Genomic DNA, 21,422 nt, shown 5'->3' on the forward strand with positions numbered 1-21,422 from the left:
ATGCACACTTCCTTCACTCGATAACGTTCTTACATTGTACGTGGCTAAATACAGGTTTCTATTAACTAAGCTATCATCCATCGTCACTCTTACCTTGTTGGAGGTTTGGATATTATTTTTCTCGCATTTATCCAAGATGTGTTGAGAAAAAGGCGGTACTTGAGAGAGATTTCCATTCAAGGAGTGAGTTCTTACCGCCATAGACTCTTCTCTGTGGTCAGCTTTGTCTGATAGTCATCCTAGGTATCACTTGGATCACTTATGAGTTATTACATGCCATTTAACAGGGTTACTTTGTAAGTGAAAGTAGTTAGTTATGATAATAATAGATTAGCAATTGTTATACTACTTTCTTTACAGATCTTTATCGTGAGACGCCTCTTTGGAGACAACGGATTTATATATGTGTGAGTGCGGTTTGCAATTTAATATTTTAATAATAAATTTAGTAAAGAATATAAAATTACACGAATTACTTTAATATAAATTAAATATGAAAAAGAACTATTAGACAGTTGGGAAACACCGTTTCTGTTTGCTATTATTCTATTAAGTAAAGTTCGTTAAAAATTTTTGTCTGAAAGCAATTATGTGGAAGATTTATTGCTTCTGTGGGACCGAATTTTGGCTGACGAGCAGGGACCCTTATTTTTTTTTGTATTCAGGTAGGGAGATGTATCTCGTTCGTATACGCTTTTGTAACTGACACAAAATTAACGCTGTTAACGGCCGATCATCTGTTTATTTTTACACTTAAATTATACTAGTATGCAATTAGTTAAATAAGTGAGTAGACGGTTAGTTTTGTAGTGATAGATGGGTGGGGAGTCCGAGTATTTCGAAATGCAAAGTGAGAGCGAGAGAAACGCGCGCGGACACGGTGACAGTCGGACTCGGACTCCATATATATATATATATATATATATATATATATATATATATATATATATATATATATATATATATATATATATATATATATATATATATATATATATATATATATATATATATATATATATATATATATATATATATATATATATATATATATATATATATATATATATATATATATATATATATATATATATATATATATATATATATATATATATATATATATATATATATATATATATATATATATATATATATATATATATATATATATATATATATATATATATATATATATATATATATATATATATATATATATATATATATATATATATATATATATATATATATATATATATATATATATATATATATATATATATATATATATATATATATATATATATATATATATATATATATATATATATATATATATATATATATATATATATATATATATATTTATATATATATATATATATATATATATATATATATATATATATATATATATATATATATATATATTTAATTAATTTATTTATTTACTAGTGATAAGCCCGATGAATTATCATCCCACGGATTATGGCATATTAAATTATTCAATAAAAAAATATACATTTAAAGTAAGATAAAAAAATTAATAGATAAAATTATTTATTAAATGAGTTGAATTGCAAAATTGTTTAAATACACTAAATATAATAAGAGCTCGGCCTGTGGGCTGAAATTGGAATCGAGAATCGGGACTGAAATAGGAATCGGCTATCGGAACTGATATAGGAATCGAGAGTCGGACCTGAAATCAGAATCGGGAATCGGAATTGAAATTGGAATCGGGAATCAGAAGTGATATAGGAATCGGGATTCGAGGATAGGAACTGAAATCGGAATCGAAATTATATAAAGTTTATGCATTTTATCAATCTATGTTTGTCGAGCATTATATCACACACACAGACAGAATAGCGTCATTATTAATGACTCATTATATATAATTTAAGAATACTTGATTGGGAAAGGCAAGAAATTAAAAAAAAAGTTTGTATTGTTGTCGGACTTTGCTTTTTTCATCTAACAGTGGAAATTGTGATTGGTAAATGTTTCCCCGTCAGTTTTGATTTGTTATTGTGGAACAAATAGTCGATTTGTTTTCTCATTGACGTGTTGTTTTCGAGTCGGAACTGAAATATTTGTTGAAGAAATTATGGCAGTTTTTATCTTAAAAAAAAAATACGCACGGTATTCCTTCATCCATCGTATTGATTATTGCGCCATTAACGTTTATGTATGTACTTATTCAAAAGCGTTTTCGGAGATACAAATACATATGTATTTAAATTAATATATATGTATTGAAATTTAAATTAATATATATATATATATATATATATATGTATATATATTAAATTATACATATGTATTTAAATTAATATATAATTAATACATATGTATTGTAAATACATATGTATTGCCATATATATGGTATTAAAATCAATGTACGGAATGTTGGTAGGAAAATTAAATTAAAATAAAATGACTATATTTATATTGGTTCTCCAAAATTTCCATTTTGGTGAGCTCATATAAATATGCCATAGATATTGGGTGACCAGGTGATGGATATGTAGCAGATGTGTGTTTTCTCCCGCAGAATATTCCCACATATACCAAGACGAATGCTTCAGCGACAATGTTTTTGCTTCGTGACTCACGCTCTGGAATGTCGTATCAAACGACTTGTCTTTCGCCTTTTCCTATCTATAATACTTATGTATATACATATATGTACATACATGTGTGTTACAACCACTTTGTATATACATACATATTTATTCCATTTAAACAGTTAGTATACAATTCTTTGAGAATTGCTCTCGTTTTAATATCATACAAATAAATTTTGCATTTACATACATATTTTGATTGATTTTTAAATGCTTTTTATTATTACGAAATTATGTTCACAATACATCTTATATCTATTTTAATAGCTACTGATCTACTGATCATTTTCTATTTTACAATTTTAATTTAATTTGGTTAGTAATCACAGTATTATATTATTCTAATGTTAATCTAAAGCATAATAGGAAAAAGAGCTCAAAAACCTATTTATAATCCTTACATATTTGATTTTGTAGTGACGTACTCTTTGTCGACTCAAACTCTCTTTGAACTCCCCGTTGTGGGGGTTCTTCTGAGTTTCTTCAAATATGGGATCCCGTTATCGATCACTGTCAAGCAAAGATAAAATTTTACCGAAAACACTCCAGGGGTTTCGGGACGGTGTGTTAGGCGTGCTATGAATATGTGCGGGCATGCCACATTTTTCGCATGTTTAAAAGGGTTACACGACAATTGGTGCAAGTCCAAAAGGTTCAACGACAAAATGTACCCGAAAATTAGTGCACTGACAAAATGTACCCGCGACAAAATGGTCACGCGACAAAATGTCCACGGAAATAATGTTCAAGCGACAAAATGTTCAAAAATCCTAAATTTTCCTATTTTAATGGAAAAAGTAACTTTTTATTGTATTATATTTATCGATGTATATGGTACTTTTTATCGTATAGATCGCGGATGTTATTAAATAAGTATAAATTACAGGTGTTCTCAACCTCACCAACATATTTTTATTTAAATTGAACAATTACATTTTAAGCGAATGTTATTGTGACTCATTGAATATCATTTTAAGATGTCATTGAATTAGTTTAAATGTTAGGGGTTTTTAGTCGTATCCAATATTTACTTATTTAAATTGAAAAAAAAAACTTTTTAAGCGTAGGGCGTTATTAAATTAGTATAAATAACACCTGTCATTTATACTAATTTAATAACGCCCGCGATCTATACGATAAAAAGTACCATATACATCGATAAACATAATACAATAAAAAGTTACTTTTTCCTTTAAAATAGGAAAATTTAGGATTTTTGAACATTTTGTCGCTTGAACATTATTTCCGTGGACATTTTGCCACATGAACATTTTGTCGCGGGTACATTTTGTCAGTGCACTAATTTTCGGGTATATTTTGTCGTTGAACCTTTTGGACTTCCACCAATTGTCGCGTCCCCGTTTAAAAGTATCTAAAAAAAAAAAACACGTGCCGCGTTCCTTCCTGTGTGATTTCGCCCATATTGTCACCAATATAGATTCAGACTATTTGTGTGAATATTAATACATCGTTCTAAAATGCGAGCAAACTCAAATTAATCAAATCAAATTAAATTAAACTCGAATCAAACTAAAAGTTTAACTCTTTATCAATAATAAGATTTTCATAATTACAATTGTAAAAAAAATTCAGTATGCAAATAATGCATTAATATCATTGGACAGTTTTCGAATACAATATGTAAACAGATACAAATGAGGATTAACTAAGGGAAAGTTTCTGGAGTGATGCCAGATGAGTCAGCAGACGTTCAGAGCATCTGCGATTTCCGGCTGCGAATGCGGACGGCTGGTTGACCGCCTCTGACGCGAACCCAATTTTTATGACCACGACTTGTATTCAGCATAAACGACCGCAACGCATAAATAATCGCCGCAACGTAAGAACCTACCGCAACGTTCGCTGCAACCAAAAAAAAAAACTGGATGCTACTACTCGTTCCGATCGATTAAATTTTCGGTAACTTTCGTGAATATACTTCAGAACTTCTGCAGTAAACATATTCACGAAAGCTATCCAAAAATTGAATCGATCGAACAGGAAATTTTAATTTATATTCTTAGGCTTATAAAATTGGAACGTAAACTTCATATTGGTTTTGAAGATCAAATGCGCACGCACACGTTCTCTTGTCTCATTTGTGTGAATGGTCAAGATCAGCGTCGAATATACTACATAAGGTCAGCATCCAGAAGACTAGTTAGTACACAAATACGTATGTACAGTAGCGGTTTCGGAAACCGGAACACCATAGAAAAATGTGATTTTGCGTGAAATATCAGTGATCTTAAATAAAATAAAAACCCAAAGTCATTAAAATGGTAGATTATATCATAGTGCTTTATTTTAACGACAATCGTTAAGAAAAGAAACAACAAAAAAAAAGTTAGGGAGAATTTTAGTCCGAGTCGGTTTTTATGACCAAACGCAGTCTCCACAATTGAATGAAATTTTGAATGAAAAAACACAGTTGAGCGTAAACTTTTAATTTTTAATAGTCACACGGTATTATTTACAAATTATAAAAACTTTGTTGCGGCTCCTTTTAATTTTATGACGGCATTTATACGGTTAGGCATAGAATCTATTAAGTTTCTTAAAATGTCGATGGGGAAGTCTTCATACCATACTTTTTCAATGGTCTCTTTTAATGATTGATAGCTAGACACATTTGTTTTAATAATCCTATATTTAATAGCCATCCATAAATTTTCAATTGGGTTTAAATCGGGACTATTCCCAGGCCATGTTAATGTCTTTACACCCAATTCCTGCAAATAAACCCGAACCTAAAAAAAAGTAACAAAAGTATTTCAGTATTTTGACCGAAATATTATTAATTATATTCAATACCATTAGATAAAATTAATACTCGCTAATTTAGCTCGATGACAAGGGGCAGAGTCATCTTGGAATATGACATCATCAGAATTCGAAAGATGGTTTTCCATTGATGAGATGAAACTTTCTTCTAGAATTTTTTTATATGCTATTCCGTTAATGGAACCATGCAGAAACTGTATTCCACCAATTCCATAATAAGAAAAACATCCCCAAACCATGTGGCTTGGGGAATGCTTCACTGTTTTCATGGTACATTTTGGTCGAATCTTTCTCCAACTTTTCTTCGAACATACAGAAAACCATCGGAGCTGAAGAGGTTGAATTTCAACTCATCAGAAAATATCACTTGTCGTCAATCCGATGTCGTCCAATTTTTGTGATATTTCGACCACTCTAATCGATTTTTCACCATTTTCTTCGTAAGTAATGGTTTTTTCGCAGGTTTCCGAGCTTACAGTCCAGCTTCTCGTCGTCTGTTTTATGTATATTATTATTCGTATACTAGTAGCTTGCCATAGAAATCTTCCTGCTTTTGCCGCACAGCCTTACGTACGTGTGCGAGAGCAGGATACAATAGGATTCGGTATTATGTGACTCATACCAGTGGCTTGCCGTGGAAATCTTCCTGTTTTTGTTGTAGCACAGCCTTACTTACGTGTGCGAGAGCAAGATACATATAATGGGACTCGGTATGACGTTACCGGGTCTACCTCGTTCCACCAACTTGCAATATCTCAAGACTCGTTTTCCCAACAAAGATATTATATACGATAAGCAGACCAAAAGTTGAGAAAGAAGCACACCGGACATCACCTAGTTCTCTTGTGTCCTGCTCGCGCAGACGTAATAAGGCTGTGCGAAAAAAACAGGGGGATATTCAAGACTCACCTGAATTTGTATGTACATAATCATTAATTTGTTAAATACCATTATTTATGCAACAACTAGATTATAGCACAATATTAAGGACACATTAGACTCGGGTTTACTGGTTATATAATTTACATGACTTGAAACAAATTGTTATTCGTCGTATCAAAGGAGTTCTTCAGGTGTAGCGATGACAGATGATGAATTGATGATATGCTTTGGTGAAGTGGATGAAGATGATCCCCCGCCCTGCCGTCTGTGGTGTAAATGCGGGCAAACGTTCTATTTGCGTATTGGGTGTCAAAACAAGCGTCTGCCCACGCTATTTCTGATTGCGTCTTCTACATATGCGTTTTTCGCATACATGTACATACATATGTACATTCAGTACACTATTATAGATACCGTCTAAATTTATTTTAATAAATCCGTTTTGACGAATAATATATTTAGAAACAAAAACATAATTTATTCATATGGGAAAATTTTTTAAAAACAAAATTTCAAATGATTTACAAGTAAGAAAATGTGTAAAGTTTGTACAAGATTGGAGAAGATTTCACTCAATTGTGGATCATGGTGGATTCTCCAAAAAGGCGTATGTACATAAATATGTTGGGTTAAATCAAAAATGATATGCAAGTAATACATACATACATACAGCTTTGGCCAAAAGTCTGAAGCACCCCTGAAAGTCATTTATAAAATTTATATATAACGGTTTTGAAATGAAACAAAGATGGATTTACACAGAAAAAATGTATATTTATTATTTTTTAATATTTTGTGTGTCCTCCTTTGGCCTTGATGACGGCAAGGACTCTTTTTGGTGAACTATTGACCAACTTCTCGCACTGCAACTCTGGGATTTTCGACCATTCCAGCAGTAATTTTTGTCGCAGTTCGGATTTGGAGGAACATTTATATTGCCTAATATTTTCTTTTAATATTGACCACAAATTTTCAATGGGATTGAGGTCTGGCGATTGTGCAGGCCAATCCAAAACCTGAAATCCCGACTTTTTTGTGATGTTTGGCATGGAGCATTATCCTATTGGAATTTTATGCCAGGCGGAAGTCTATTTTTAAATATTTTTTGGAAAGAGTCCTTTTAATTCAGCTTCTGTCATGGCAGTATAGGTGTCGCTGTTCATTCGTCCTTTGCATATAAACATGTTTCCTACACCCCCTATCGCCATACAACCACACAATCGGGACTGTAGGCTTTTCCAATTCTCCGACGCACAAACACTGCGCCATGGGTGCCAAAAAGCCAAAAAACATATTAAAAATATTATATGTTTGTATTAAACTCACAATTTAAATATTTATTTTTAATTTAATTTCTTAATGGCAAGAAAAATGACATTATAATATTGGTTTCGTCGGACCACACGATTTTGGCCCAATCTTCGGATGTCCAATGTTGATGTTTTTTGACCCATAACAGTATTTTTTTCTTATTGGCTTCAGATAGCTAGGGTTTTTTCTGGCTTTGCAGCCTTTTAATCCACCTTCATTAAGCCTCATCGTCCTCGCTGAAACTTTGGGTGTATCATCTCCAGCAACTTCAGCAGCCAGCTCTGACGACATAATTTTCAGGTTTTTTAACGATAGACGAACCAAATTGCGGTCTTCTTGAACTGTTGTAGCCCTTTTTCTTTCTTATCTGGGTTTGGATGTGTTAGATCCAGTTTCCCTAAAGCGTTTTAGCGTGCTTTGAACTGCTACACGTGAACAATTCATTTTCTGGGCAATTTTTAATTGGCTCATGCCTTGAGAGTTCAATAACACAATATTTGCTCGTTGCCATTCTTGCAATTCGCGATTTTGTGACATTTTAATTAAATTTGTTGATAAATGAAACAATTAAAAAAAAATTGGTGAATGAACACAAATCGTCAAAAGTTACAACACGACAGCTTTCGCTAGTATGAGCCAAAGTACAGAAATGCTCTCTTTCATCCACATAAACAAAAAAATGGGATTTTTACCATTTCATATTCTCAGAATATGTGTGAACAACTACCTGATCCTGATCAAGCGTTTGTAAAATGTCCTATTTCAAAGATATCAACAAAAAAACGGGGTGCTTCAGACTTTTGGCCAAGGCTGTAGGTATATCTGATTATGATTTAGAAATGTTGCAGTTTCAATTTACGGATCGACTTATTTTGACAGTCAGTTCTCAGTTCAGATTTCCTCGTTGCTTTATTTTCTTTTGGATTTGATTTAACTTGATTTGATTGACCCGTTGAGTCAACAATCATAATATATAATTAGAGGTCGGAAACGTGCCGCCTATTGTTCAATTGTTGTAAATCCTTTGTAAAAAAGGTTCGGGAAACCTTTAACAATGCATTTACAATCTTTGAACAATAAACAGCCCCCTCAGATTCCGGGATCTATATATAATATGTATATATACAGTACCGTGCAGAGAAATCGCATCACCTGCAAATACTTTGAATTCTTGGAATTTCTCGGTAAAAGATCCCCTAATTTCTAAAATACTCTTTTATTAAAAGGGTAGTATTTCGAACATTTTGAGGTATTCTATTAAGTTCTTGTGCGGATTTCGAGTGAGTAACTGCGATTTGTGCGAAACATGGCGAATTGTGCAAAATTTGACTTGACGAAAAATTGGCAAATAATTTTGCTATCTTCAAAAGGATTGTCCACACGAAAAATTACGTTGCAGTTGAGATGTCAACGGATAAGTTTAGCACATTTCCTAAAAATAATCGAGAAACGGAACCCGGTATTTGCAAACCAGGTAGTCGTACCGCAAAAAAAAAACAACCCCTCAAGACGTTGGGATGATAAAACGTTCGTGTTAAAGGGATGCCCAGGATATTAAAGGAGAATTCAGACAAACGACTGGAAAATACATCATCGTCGAAATTATAAGGACACGACTTCGACAACCAGGATTTTGCGCACGACAAATAGCAAAAAAACCCTTTTTAACGGAGTTATATGGAAAAAAATACATATAAGAAAATTAAATACATTTGAGATACATATAAAAAAAATGTCCAATTGTGCATGTTTTTTTATAATTCGTATCTCCCCTTAATTTAAAAATATAAATAATCTAAAACTATAAAACATGTTAAATAGTTGAAATCAAATAATAAAACCAAAAAAACTCGTGTATAGCTTCATGTAATTAAAAAAAAATCGAAAACATCGAAAAAATGAAAGTGATGCGATTTCTCTGCACGGCACTGTATATATAAAAACAGACGCGATGTAAATATGTATGTATATTTGTATGTATCGATACAAAATGTACGTTTCAATGCAGTGAGAATCGTTTTTGATTGCGTTTGTGAAGAAGCGCAACACGCGTCCTATAAATAGTGTAGCTATTGTGAAGCAGACGTGTCACCGTCTGTCTATGTCTCAGACGAGCCATGATAATAAAGGGATGCCTGAAACGAAACCCTATATATTTCTTATATATGTAGTTATGTTTGAAATACCTCACTGAAATTTAATTTAATTTAAGAATTTAGTTTGCTAACCATTCCGAAAATGTCTTTCCCACTGTTGATTTTTCTTTCGCTGGTCTATTTATTACCCTCGTCACCTGTCCGTGTGTCAGTCAACAGAGGATATGTGATGTGATGTGTCAAAAGTTTATTGTTTGTATTTCCAAAATATCATCTCGTTTAGAATTATATGCTTGTATTTTTAAATTTGCCAGATGATATATTCTTCTAAATTTTTGATTTAAAAGAGGATACTTTTGAAATCGGAAAGGCTATAAATAATATACTTACATATAAAAAACGGAAGGGATGTGTGTTTTATTGCATCGACAAGTAAAGATATCAACAACAAAAAACTCTCCACCAGAATACATGTTATACGTAGCGGGTGCCGTTCGTATGACAATCTTCTTACATCAGTGGTTCTTAACCTTTTTGGTGGTACTGAACCCCACCAGTTTCATATGTGCATTTACCGAACCCTTCTTAATTGGCACCCAAATTTCCATTGGTCTTGACCTCCGCCGAACCCCTGAGACTGACTCACCGTACCCAGGCTAAGAACCACTGTCTTACATACATATGTACATACATATATCTTCTAGTCTAAAATACAAGTTCGAAAGATACTTGGTAAGGTTAAATGTATGTAACTATGTAAGGTTTAGGTGGTAGAATCCGTGATGTTAGATCGAAAAAATATAATTTTCTATGACGACGATATCGATCCGATTCATGTTTCAGTTCCGGATCCCGATTCCTTTTTCAGTTCCGGTTTCGGATTTCTTTTGCAGTTCCGGATTCCTATTTCAGTTCCATTTCCGCGTTTCCTTTTTCGTTTGCAAATCCGGATTGCTTTTACAGTTCCAGTTCAGGATTGATTTTCATTTCTGGATAACGATTCCTTTTTCAGTTCCGGGTCCAGATTTCTTTTTCAGTTCTGGTTCCCGATTGCCGTTTAATTTCCGGTTAAATTTTTCAATTCCGGTTCAGGATTGCTTTTTCATTACCGTATCCAGATTCCTCTATCAGTTCCGGTTGCTGATTCCTTTTTCAGTTCCGGATACGGATTCCTATTTCAGTTCCGGATCCCTTATTCATTTCTGTAATTAATTTCATATATATTCGTGATGTGACGTCCCTTATAACTTTATTTTTAAGTATCAATTCTTTCCCGAAACCATCCGTTGAAATCTGCCTTTCTGAAATTTGAAATATGTATCAATTCTTTCCCGATACCACCCGTTGAAATTTGCTTTCCCGAAACCACCCGTTCAAAAGGGCCACAACACTAGTTTGCAATATGTAATAGCAATATAGATTAAAGGTTAAGTCAATCTAGTTGTGTTAGTAAACAGGCGTGCGATCTTTATTTATGTTCAACCGACGAGAAAATCTTCGCAAATTACTTTTATGCAATTAAATTTAAATTGTTTTTGATCTCGTTCGGTTGTTGTTGAATAGCCAAGTGTTTTATTTTTTTTATTCTTCAGACGGCATTCCATCAGCGGTCTGATCGATGCGATTTTTTATCAAATAAATAAAAAAGTTTGATTTTTGTAAAAAAAAATGTCCACGTGTTTCGTATTACCTTAGTATAAACGTGAACGGGCATTAACCCTTTAATTTCAATTTGGTGTACTGTCTTATACCGGATCCTGAGGGGGCCGTGTATTGTTCAAATGTTGTAAATGCATTGTTAAAGGTTTGCCGAACCTTTTTTACAAAGGGTTTACAACAATGGAACAATGAGCGGCACCTTGGCTATCCTACCTCTACGTTATACCTATGTACATATGTAATCAGTGGCGTGCGGTGAAATTCTTTCTTTTTTGTCGTACAGCCTTATTTAATGTGCGCGAACAGGATACAAGGGGAACAGCCTGTTCCTCTTGTATCCTGCTCGCGCACATTAAGTGAGGCTGTAAGACAAAAACAGAGAGAATTTCACTGCACGCCACTGATATGTATGTATGCATATACACATGTTCATATAATATACATATGTATAACAATGGCGTGTCGTGAAAATCTCCCTGTTTTTATCGCAAGACGTTACTTACATGTGCACCAGCAGGATACAAAGGGACATGGTATGACGTCACCTGGTCCTTTTGTATCCTGCTCTAGCACGTGTAAATAAGGCTGTGCGATAAAAACAGGGATATTTGCACGGCACGCCACTGATTTATAATCAAGTTTCATCCGTATCATATATACGAATTCTCCGTAATTCAATTACAAAATAAGGAAATCTTAAAAAAATATTGGCTGGTTATTTTTGTCAAACGCAAATTATTATCAAACACCGTTTAAATATAACTTATCACATTTTAAAACTTTGTATTTATGTAGTAGAAGTTACTTTTTATTATATTTTTAGGCTACTTTTTTAAAAAGGAAAACATCAAGGTCATGTCGAGTACCTACGGGTCTACGTGACGAGACAGAATGTTAAATTACAGAAAACACAAATATCGGAAGGCAAAGATCGAAAATCGCAAGATCTTAAGTCGAAAGATCAAAAAAAAATGGTGCATGGTAAACGGTACATACTCACGTACATACTCACTTAATTTGCACGAGCAGGATACGGTGAGTATGTACCGTTTACCATGCACCATTTTTTTTTGATCTTTCGGCTTAAGATCTTTTGATTTTCGATCTTTGCCTTCCGATATTTGCGTTTTCTGTAATTTAACATTCTGTCTCGTCACGGAGACCGAGTACCTACATATGCTTTTCGCGTGGTTTGAATTCGGCGGGTCTACCTCGTTCCACCAACTTGCAATATCTCAAGACTCGTTATCCCAACTTTTTCGGTATATTCTATCGTCGAGTTTGTATATATGTATTTATGTAGGTATACAAAACACATACTGAATTAATACTTATCTTACGAGATAAACACTAACTATTAAAACGTTTTTTAAACATTTTTATTGCTTCTGAATGATCACAATATATTGTGATTGGTAGAACGGGACGCACCGGAATTCGGCATATTCGACCATAACTCTTAAAATTCGTAGTCTAAATTAAATATTAGAGATCAAACAAGGTAATCAAAGTTATAATTGGTAGTCGCTGATCTGAATGATGTCATGTTTAATTGAAATACATATTCTCTAGCTGTCAAATGAACGTAAACAATAATATAATATGTTGGAGCACACGTTTAGGTCACATCTTATAGGCAGGTGTTAGAGAGGTGGCGCGGCCTTGAATCACTAGCAAAACAATTTTTTTATAGTAATATCTTGTATTTTCGTCAGCTCGTTCTCAGGTAAAGCAGTTTTTGATGTGGATTGCGAATCTGACAAAGCCACATGAACACAATACGTACATACAGGTAAGAAAAGCCAGGTGTCGCAGCGACAATATCACAGACGGGCAGATGTACCCTTCCCAGATAGGACAAACAAGAGGCTAACATTTTTTGCGAATCGGTCGAATCCAGAGCAGATTCTGAGCAGCTGCTGTTCATTTCGTGGCACTCTATCAGTCTCAACCAATGCGGAAGTTGGCCGAAGAACAGAATTACTTCAAAGTGAAATCATTTAATTTTAGATTGAATATCCACAATATAACCTAAACAACCGACGCCGGTTGACAATTTGCGGATTTCCGACTAACTGGGTCGGCTTTGTTTACATTATGTCTACATTTTCTCTGGCTCTGATAGAAATACACACATACCGACTTTTTTAAACTTCACAATAACATAATTGGAATATGCGAAATCACCGTCATTGTCGGGTCAATACACAAAGGCAATTTTTAAATCAAAATTATCCCATACTTAATTATCCCATACTATATCGTATCACGTTTGTATATGTGGGTCGATTTAACACAAAATTTGTTTTATGATCGTTTGTCTCTACACTATCAGTTCGATCTAGCCAAGTCGTCAGTTGCTGTCTATTGAGAGTTGAGACAGGGCTCTAGTGATGGTTTTACGAGGTTTTGTTTAAGCCGATGGCTCACTCATATAGTGCATATTTACATATAAATACATATGTATTGATGTACCAAAATTCTTGTGAAGTCGTTAAAGATATTGCGCAAATAAATGTAAGAAACTTATTAATATTATATATTGAAGATTGCTTATTATTTTTAATTATTCTTGCTTGTCATTGTTTGTTACTGCACTGATATATTTCAGATTTGGCATTGATCGGTTCAGATTAGTGGAAAAAATATGTACATATATAGTGCTTTGCATTAATGGCTTTAACGCGAGTACTGGGCCTTTAACTCCAAGAACACAAACAGTATTTTCTGTCAACTCATTATCATTGAAGATTATTCACAACTACGAGCTATTCGCCCTATTGTACATACATATGTATATAACTACTACCCAGAATCTCATTACTGCAATGCAATTTATTGGGTCAAGGTACACAAAAAAGAGCAGCATAAATTATTTACTTTAAATCGAACCATTGGGTATATATTTATGTATGATACAGTCCAAGTGTACATTTCGGCCATACATGAAGCAATCTGGTCAGTTATAGTGTACACAAAAGAACAGATTGACAATCAAACTAGTTTGTTCATCCAAAAATATCAGGCAGAAGTTAAAGTATTCACAATCGTTTGTTCCATCTTCTATGTACATACATACATACATATGTATCAGTGGCGTGCGCTGAAATTCTCTCTCTTTTTGTCGTACATCCTTACTTAATGTGCACGAACGGGATACAAGAGGAACAGCTTGTTCCTCTTGTATTCTGCTCGTGCACATTAAGTAAGGCTGCACGACAAAAAGAGAGAGAATTTCAGCGCACGCCACTGATATGTATGCTTACCCGGGGTTTGTTATATTAAAACAAAAAACGATCGGAAGAGTGTGGATAAGAACCCAAATATTTTCAGACGAAAAAATCGAAAGAAAGCATATATGAGGCTTGTAATAAAAATAGCGGAAACGGAAATATGTGGTTTCCATGGGATTTCCCTTTTAATACATGGCGTTTTGACATCTCAAAGATTTTGACAGTTGAAAGTTTCAAGCGACACCTGTTGAGTCCATTTGAAGATATGTAGCTTTGGACTGTTAGCATTTAAACTAAAATCAATAGTTGTTGTATTAACAAAATAGTGTGTTCATGAACAAACGGGAGTGAAAACTTTAGTTGAGTGATCAGGCGAAAATTCCAACTCGAGATTTTGACTGATTCGAACTCAGAATCGATCACTGATCACGTTTTCATGATCTAGAAAAAATGTGTGTGTGTAAGTGTATTTTGGGGATTTTTTGATCACTGTTAGTCCTATCGTACTGAAACTTAGTATCGATTACTAAAATTCTTATCGATACGACGTAAATTTTTAAGATGAACGGAAATGGTACCTCCCCTTATAGGTGTCCTCTTTTTTTTATTTTTTGAATTAAATTTATCTCCCAAACCGCTAACCGAATCAGACTGAAAATTTTTTACATATAATAAAAATTATAAATTTTATACATAACATAATATTTTTTGAATATTTTTACCTGAACCGGAAGTAGTACTTTTAAGGAACTGTATTCTCTGAACCGGAAGTACAGAATCGAGGTTTTTTTATGTTTTTCTCAGAAACCTTTTAGTTTATTGAACTTTGAAGCTCTGCTCTATTTTTTCAAATATGAGATACACCGTTTTCGATCACCGTCAAGCAGGGATAAAATTTTACCGAAAATGGTCCAAAGGGTAGTTTTGGTATATATCGCTGTCAAGCAAGGATTAACATTACTATAGAATTTCAACGAAAACGCTTGATTGAATGAACGGTAAAATGTATATACTACACGATACGGTGTATGTAATCCGCGTACACCATATTTTTTCTGTATGTTTAAAACTATCTAAAAAACGTTCCACATACCGCTCTGTGTGATTTCGCCCTAAATACATATACCTTATAAGCCTACAACCTAAAAAAGTTTAAGACCCCTCATGTAGAGTAGTAATGTCTAGAGGTAGGATAGTCACAGTGCTATCCATTGTTCCATTGTTGCAAATCCTTTGTAAAAAAGGTTCGGCAAACCTTTAACAATGCATTTACAACCTTTGAACAATACGCGGCACCTTCTGGGTCCTGTGACTAGTAATGTCTAGTCACCGGACCCAGAAGTTGCCGCGTATTGTTCAAAGGTTGTAAATGCATTGTTAAAGGTTTGCCGAACCTTTTTTACAAAGGATTTACAACAATGGAACAATGGATAGCACTGTGACTATCTTACCTCTGGTAATGTCGTCCGTTATTTTGGGGGCCTACGTGACACCTTTGTTTTGGGAGCTACGCCCTCGGCGGCCAACAAATAAAACTACACATCTGTGAATTCTTACACACGCCATTGTCGTAAATTTCGCGACAACGTGGCCATCGTGCATGTTTCTCAAATTTAAATCTAGTGACTGGGCGATTCGTCACAATAATTTGCATAATGCTGCCGCGATTTTATTTTATGCAATCGACACTGTTGCGAACCTCTTCTAATATGCATATGTACATATGTATGTATTGCTTATATTGTGCTATTATAACGCGCGCTCCACATAAATTCTACATACTATTATATCTGCCGATGTTGTGCCTGTTGATATTTCAACGGGAGGTTTCGGAAAAAATTGATACGATAATTATAATAAAGTTATATGACATCGCAATTGTAATATGACACTAATTCTGTAAATTTTAATCATGTCTATCACTTAGAAATATTATTATCAAAATATGATATGCCCGATGAAATATCATCGCATGGTTTATAGCATATTGAGTTATTCATGTTTATAAACTAAATGCGCTTTATTGGTTACAATATTCGTACATTTTGCCAGCAGTGTTTTAACTGTGACATACATATGTTGAATCGTAACAACTATTATACTACGGTGAGCGTTATCGCAGACAGACACACATAATAGTGCTAATATATATATATATATATATATATATATATATATATATATATATATATATATATATATATATATATATATATATATATATATATATATATATATATATATTATAAATTAGTATTAGTAGTAATATATTAGTAGTAATATAATATAAATTATAATATAACAAATTATAATACGTACCTACCTAATTGCAAACGTAATTTATGTTTTAGTTTGTTGAGATACATTATGGGGGCATTTTAGATACGTATGTATGTAAGCTGGTGAAAGATAACGAGACTAATATTGGTGGAATCTACAAAATTTTCAAATTCGCTTAACCAAAAATAAATGTCACATTAACCTTAATTGTGAACGTGCGTGAACATCATATAACTCAATTACGTTGTATCGACAACAACACTAAAATCAACATTCTTCACCTTGCTAAAAAAGCGGTTTCAACGGCCAAAATTGGGCGAGTTGGTTTGTAATTTTTTTTATGCATAAATTAAGCGGGAAGGCAGTTCGAAGGTAAAACCGCTGGAGAATACGGGGGAGTAAAAATAGTGAAGAGGGAGGAGCCACAAGAGTTCCATTCATATCGTCGAAGCCATTAATGAGCACCTGACCGTGTATGGTGCTGGTGATTGCCGAAACAGAAAAGGTCCATTGTAATGGGGCAATGAATGAATTGTTTTTGATGCACATTTGACGAAAAGAGTCTTGCAAACGAACAAGCGCCTTCATCAAGTGAGATTGCAATATATTGTACTTACATATACATATATGTATAATACAACATATTTTATAATCTTTGTTTAGCTTTGCAATGACTAGTATGTATGTACATATGTATGCGTGTAGAATATATTGTATGTACTTAGGTGAATATAAAAAAGTGAAATCTAAAATTAATTTCATTCACTACTATAGATGACAAATTCTTTAATTTTCCATTTCACCGTGTTCTTTGTATTCCTTCTAATGTTTTCTTATACATAAGTACAATGCAACACAGTTTTTTGCTATGGACTAACATATCTTGTTATTTCCATGACTTTAGTCGTGCTTCTTACATAGTCGCATACGTGTTTTCACACTGTTTCACATCACTTCAAATAAAATTTCTCAAATTTAATTAAATCACAATTCTGTTTTTTACCATCAATCCCTTTACCGGTCATTATAGGAACAGGAAAGTTATTTCCCTAGGTATACAATATCTATTTATACAGGTATACATCTTTTAAAAAAAAATGACATCTATAGTCAAACACTATGTACTTTAGTTTTGTAAATATTATTCAAGGTAATTACAATACTCGATTAATAATCATAGAGACATCTATATACAAATTTGCAGCATTTTTATAAATCAGCGAATTCGAGATGCCGTAAAATCGAGTTTACGAGAAATATGACAGGGTTGCCAATTTGTTAGAACCGTTTCAATGAAATCAGATAAATTGGCAAATTCTGATAGGGAACTATTGACCACATATCGTAAGTTCGGCCAGCAGCGCAGCCAGGGATTGAGCCCGTGACTAAACAATTGAAAGCATTACACGCTAACCATTGATATATGTTACTATTTGTGCATAAACAAGTATACATACATATGTACATGAACACACATATGTATATGCTTCTAATATGTTCACTCTGTCGACCACGTCAACTGTTTAATTAAAACGACGTGTATGATTGCGAACTGCGCACATTTCACGGTCTAGTGATTGCGATGCGAAAAATATTTTTTGTCTAAATATTGAATCGCAAATGGCTTTCCACTCCTGATCAAATTTTAGCGTGATCACCCTAAATTTAGCCAAGTGAGGGGAACGCGAATAAGTGTGTGTGTGTGTGTGTGTGAGACATCTTAGGTAGGCGCTTATCATAAATTTACGTTTTAACCGGAAACTGCGCCAGCGAATGTTAACGCCCACCTCCCCCTTTACAATTATTTAATGCAAATTAATAACCGAAAGTGAGGCAACCTACCGCATCATGCGAAGTTTGTCTTTGATCAAAATTGGACATTCGCCCTTACAAAACAACATTGTGGCAATCTATGAAAGTTATAATTTCGTTTTGTTTTATCTGATTCCATTGAATGGCTGTCTGTAGGTATATGTATATAGTATATTTTAATATTTTAGATATAACTTTTAACTATAAATGTGTTATGTTGACCTAGTTGACGTTTGGCGATAGATGCGTCATATGGGACGAAACGACGTAATAATAACCAATACGGCCTTCATTGTCATTTGTAAATAATGTCGTGTTTTAAAACTATTAAGACTTACTGATCCACTTACTGATCGTTTTTTGAACATTTTGATCGTGGAATAATATTGTTTTCTCATGCGCGTGTATTTGCTTTCTCATTCCCTCTACTGCGTGCGAGATGCAAAAAAATGTCGATCCCACAATAAAAATGCTCTGAAATAATATGTGGAAAGAATGATTAAATCAATGATTATTTCCATATTCCATTTGAAATTTGTCGCTCAAAATATAATAAAATCACGTAACATTTATTGATAAATCAGATCTGATATCAATTTTTAACTTGCATGAAAACGAAGATTCGTTCAATATTCAATATAACATCGTTTTTAATTGTTACAACGTTAAATATATGAATCGATCTTCTAATATGCGATTGATGCAACATATTAATTATCATACTAGATTAAACTGTTAAATTCATTTATTTATTTTTAATTTATACCAGGAAGGCCGAACAGGTAACCCCAATGCGCTTTCCTGGCCAGAAACATTGTACGTTTGTTATATGTAAGTATTATTAGTATTGTACTTAGTGAATACATATCAATTAACATCCACCGAGACATCGAGATAGACGTAAACTCGAGATTTACGAGAAAATGGTTAAGGTTGCCAATTTGTTGGAAGCGTTTCAATGAAAATCAGATTAACTCTGATAGGAAACAATCGACCTAGAATCACAAATCCAATGTCTGGTCAGCAGAAACCAGTGGGATTTGGACCCGTGACCAGTTTGTTCAAAACATTATATGCTAACCACTAGTCAAGGCGTTCTCAATTTGATTTTTAATTTCATAATATATTCAGTCGTAATTTATAGATTCTAAAAAGTAATGAATATTACGTATTCGCTGTATTGTTAAAAATAATGAAAAATACGTGTTCATCGGCGTATAAAGTTAACAATTGGGGTGTCTGTATCAATCAACGCTTTTCAAACTTTACACTCTTACTTATTTTTATAATATTCAGTCTGTTTCATTATTTATTTTTTCATATACAATGTGTTAATTGTACATCAATTTTTATGTAAACCTTTTAAGGGGTAATAGAAGAGGCCATTCAGAATTATATGTATAATAACGTGAATAAAAAACAAATACTAAAGCGGTGTTTAAATTTTAAAAAACCTTCGGAAATAGGTGAAAATCACGATTTTCACAAACTTTAATAGGCTTTTATGCAGTGCAAATATTATTGTTTAAAATTTTTATATATTTTTTTATGGATTCCGCATGATACAATCCGTCTTTTCTGGCAATGTAAATATGTTTCCAAATTCCAAAATTGGCTGTTTTCGATGTCCTCTATTATACAGATAATAGAGCAAAAATACCAATTTTGATTAATCGAAGATTTTAATACTTATACGTATGTATGTATGTATGTATTTAAGTTGTAAACAATGTTTATGTATGACTTTTCTTAGAATCGTATATTTCAAAGACGTGAAAATGTCTCCTGTCGCGAATAAATTTGTATCTCCGACGAATGTTTGTCGACCTTAGTATGTACATATGTATACATATATGTATGTATTGTGTATTGAAAGAATTTTCTGACGTGTTTTTATTTTATTTGTTTCAGTGTGTTCGAGTATCGACATTCGGAACAGTCCAAAGATGTTTGATAAGCTGAAAGGATGTCAAGTTGTGGAGGGCTTCCTTCAAATTTTATTAATAGACAAATACAACGAGTCCGCGAACGCGAACTTGACATTCCCTGAACTGAGAGAAATCACCGGCTATCTAATGTTGTACCGAGTGATTGGCCTCACATCTCTTTCACGACTATTCCCGAACCTGTCTGTCATCAGAGGACAATTGTTGTTCAGCAACTACGCTCTTATCATATACGAAATGTTTGAAATGCAGGTGAGCCTATTCAACTACGCAAGTATATAATATGTACATATGTATAACAAAGTACAATAGCACATTCAATATATCCAGGGCCGCCGAGAGGAATCCCGGGCCCTGAAAAATAATTCCATACCCAATTACAAACAAAAAAAAATTTTATACACAGATATATTTTAATATGCGAAAAATCTATCAGGACAGGACTGTTAGAAAAATACCTATATGTTAAATGCTATTTATACGATTTCACATGGACACAAAGAATGCGCGGATCAGTTTTTTTTTCTAAAAAAAAATGGTGCCGGAATTCACTTTTTTACTAGAATAAATTGTATTCAAATTAAATTTTATAGAATATTCGTTTGAAACAAAAAAAAAGCTGAGAAAAAAGATGCGGGAACGCTGTTCCGCCATGTAACCAAATACTAACCAAAATATTAATATCGATAAGTCAAATATCCCAACACGGGGCTCCTCAAGTAGTCCGGCCCCTGGAACTTTAACCCCAGCTTTCCCCCCCCCTCCCCTCTCGGCAGCCCTGAATAT

The 21,422-nt window shown here is 33.3% G+C and overlaps 1 protein-coding gene across 1 annotated transcript in view; it reads left to right on the plus strand.

Moving 5' to 3' along the window:
• LOC143910887 (insulin-like receptor) overlaps positions 1–21,422 on the plus strand; it is a 129,574-nt gene that overhangs the window by 86,543 nt on the left and 21,609 nt on the right. Inside the window, exon 3 of the mRNA XM_077429503.1 lies at positions 20,602–20,888. Within this exon, the coding sequence (XP_077285629.1) occupies positions 20,602–20,888 (287 nt within the window). The remainder of the gene's footprint in view (positions 1–20,601; positions 20,889–21,422) is intronic.

This window comes from Arctopsyche grandis, chromosome 4 (assembly GCF_051622035.1).
Source record: "Arctopsyche grandis isolate Sample6627 chromosome 4, ASM5162203v2, whole genome shotgun sequence".
NCBI classification, from domain to species: Eukaryota; Metazoa; Arthropoda; class Insecta; order Trichoptera; family Hydropsychidae; genus Arctopsyche; species Arctopsyche grandis.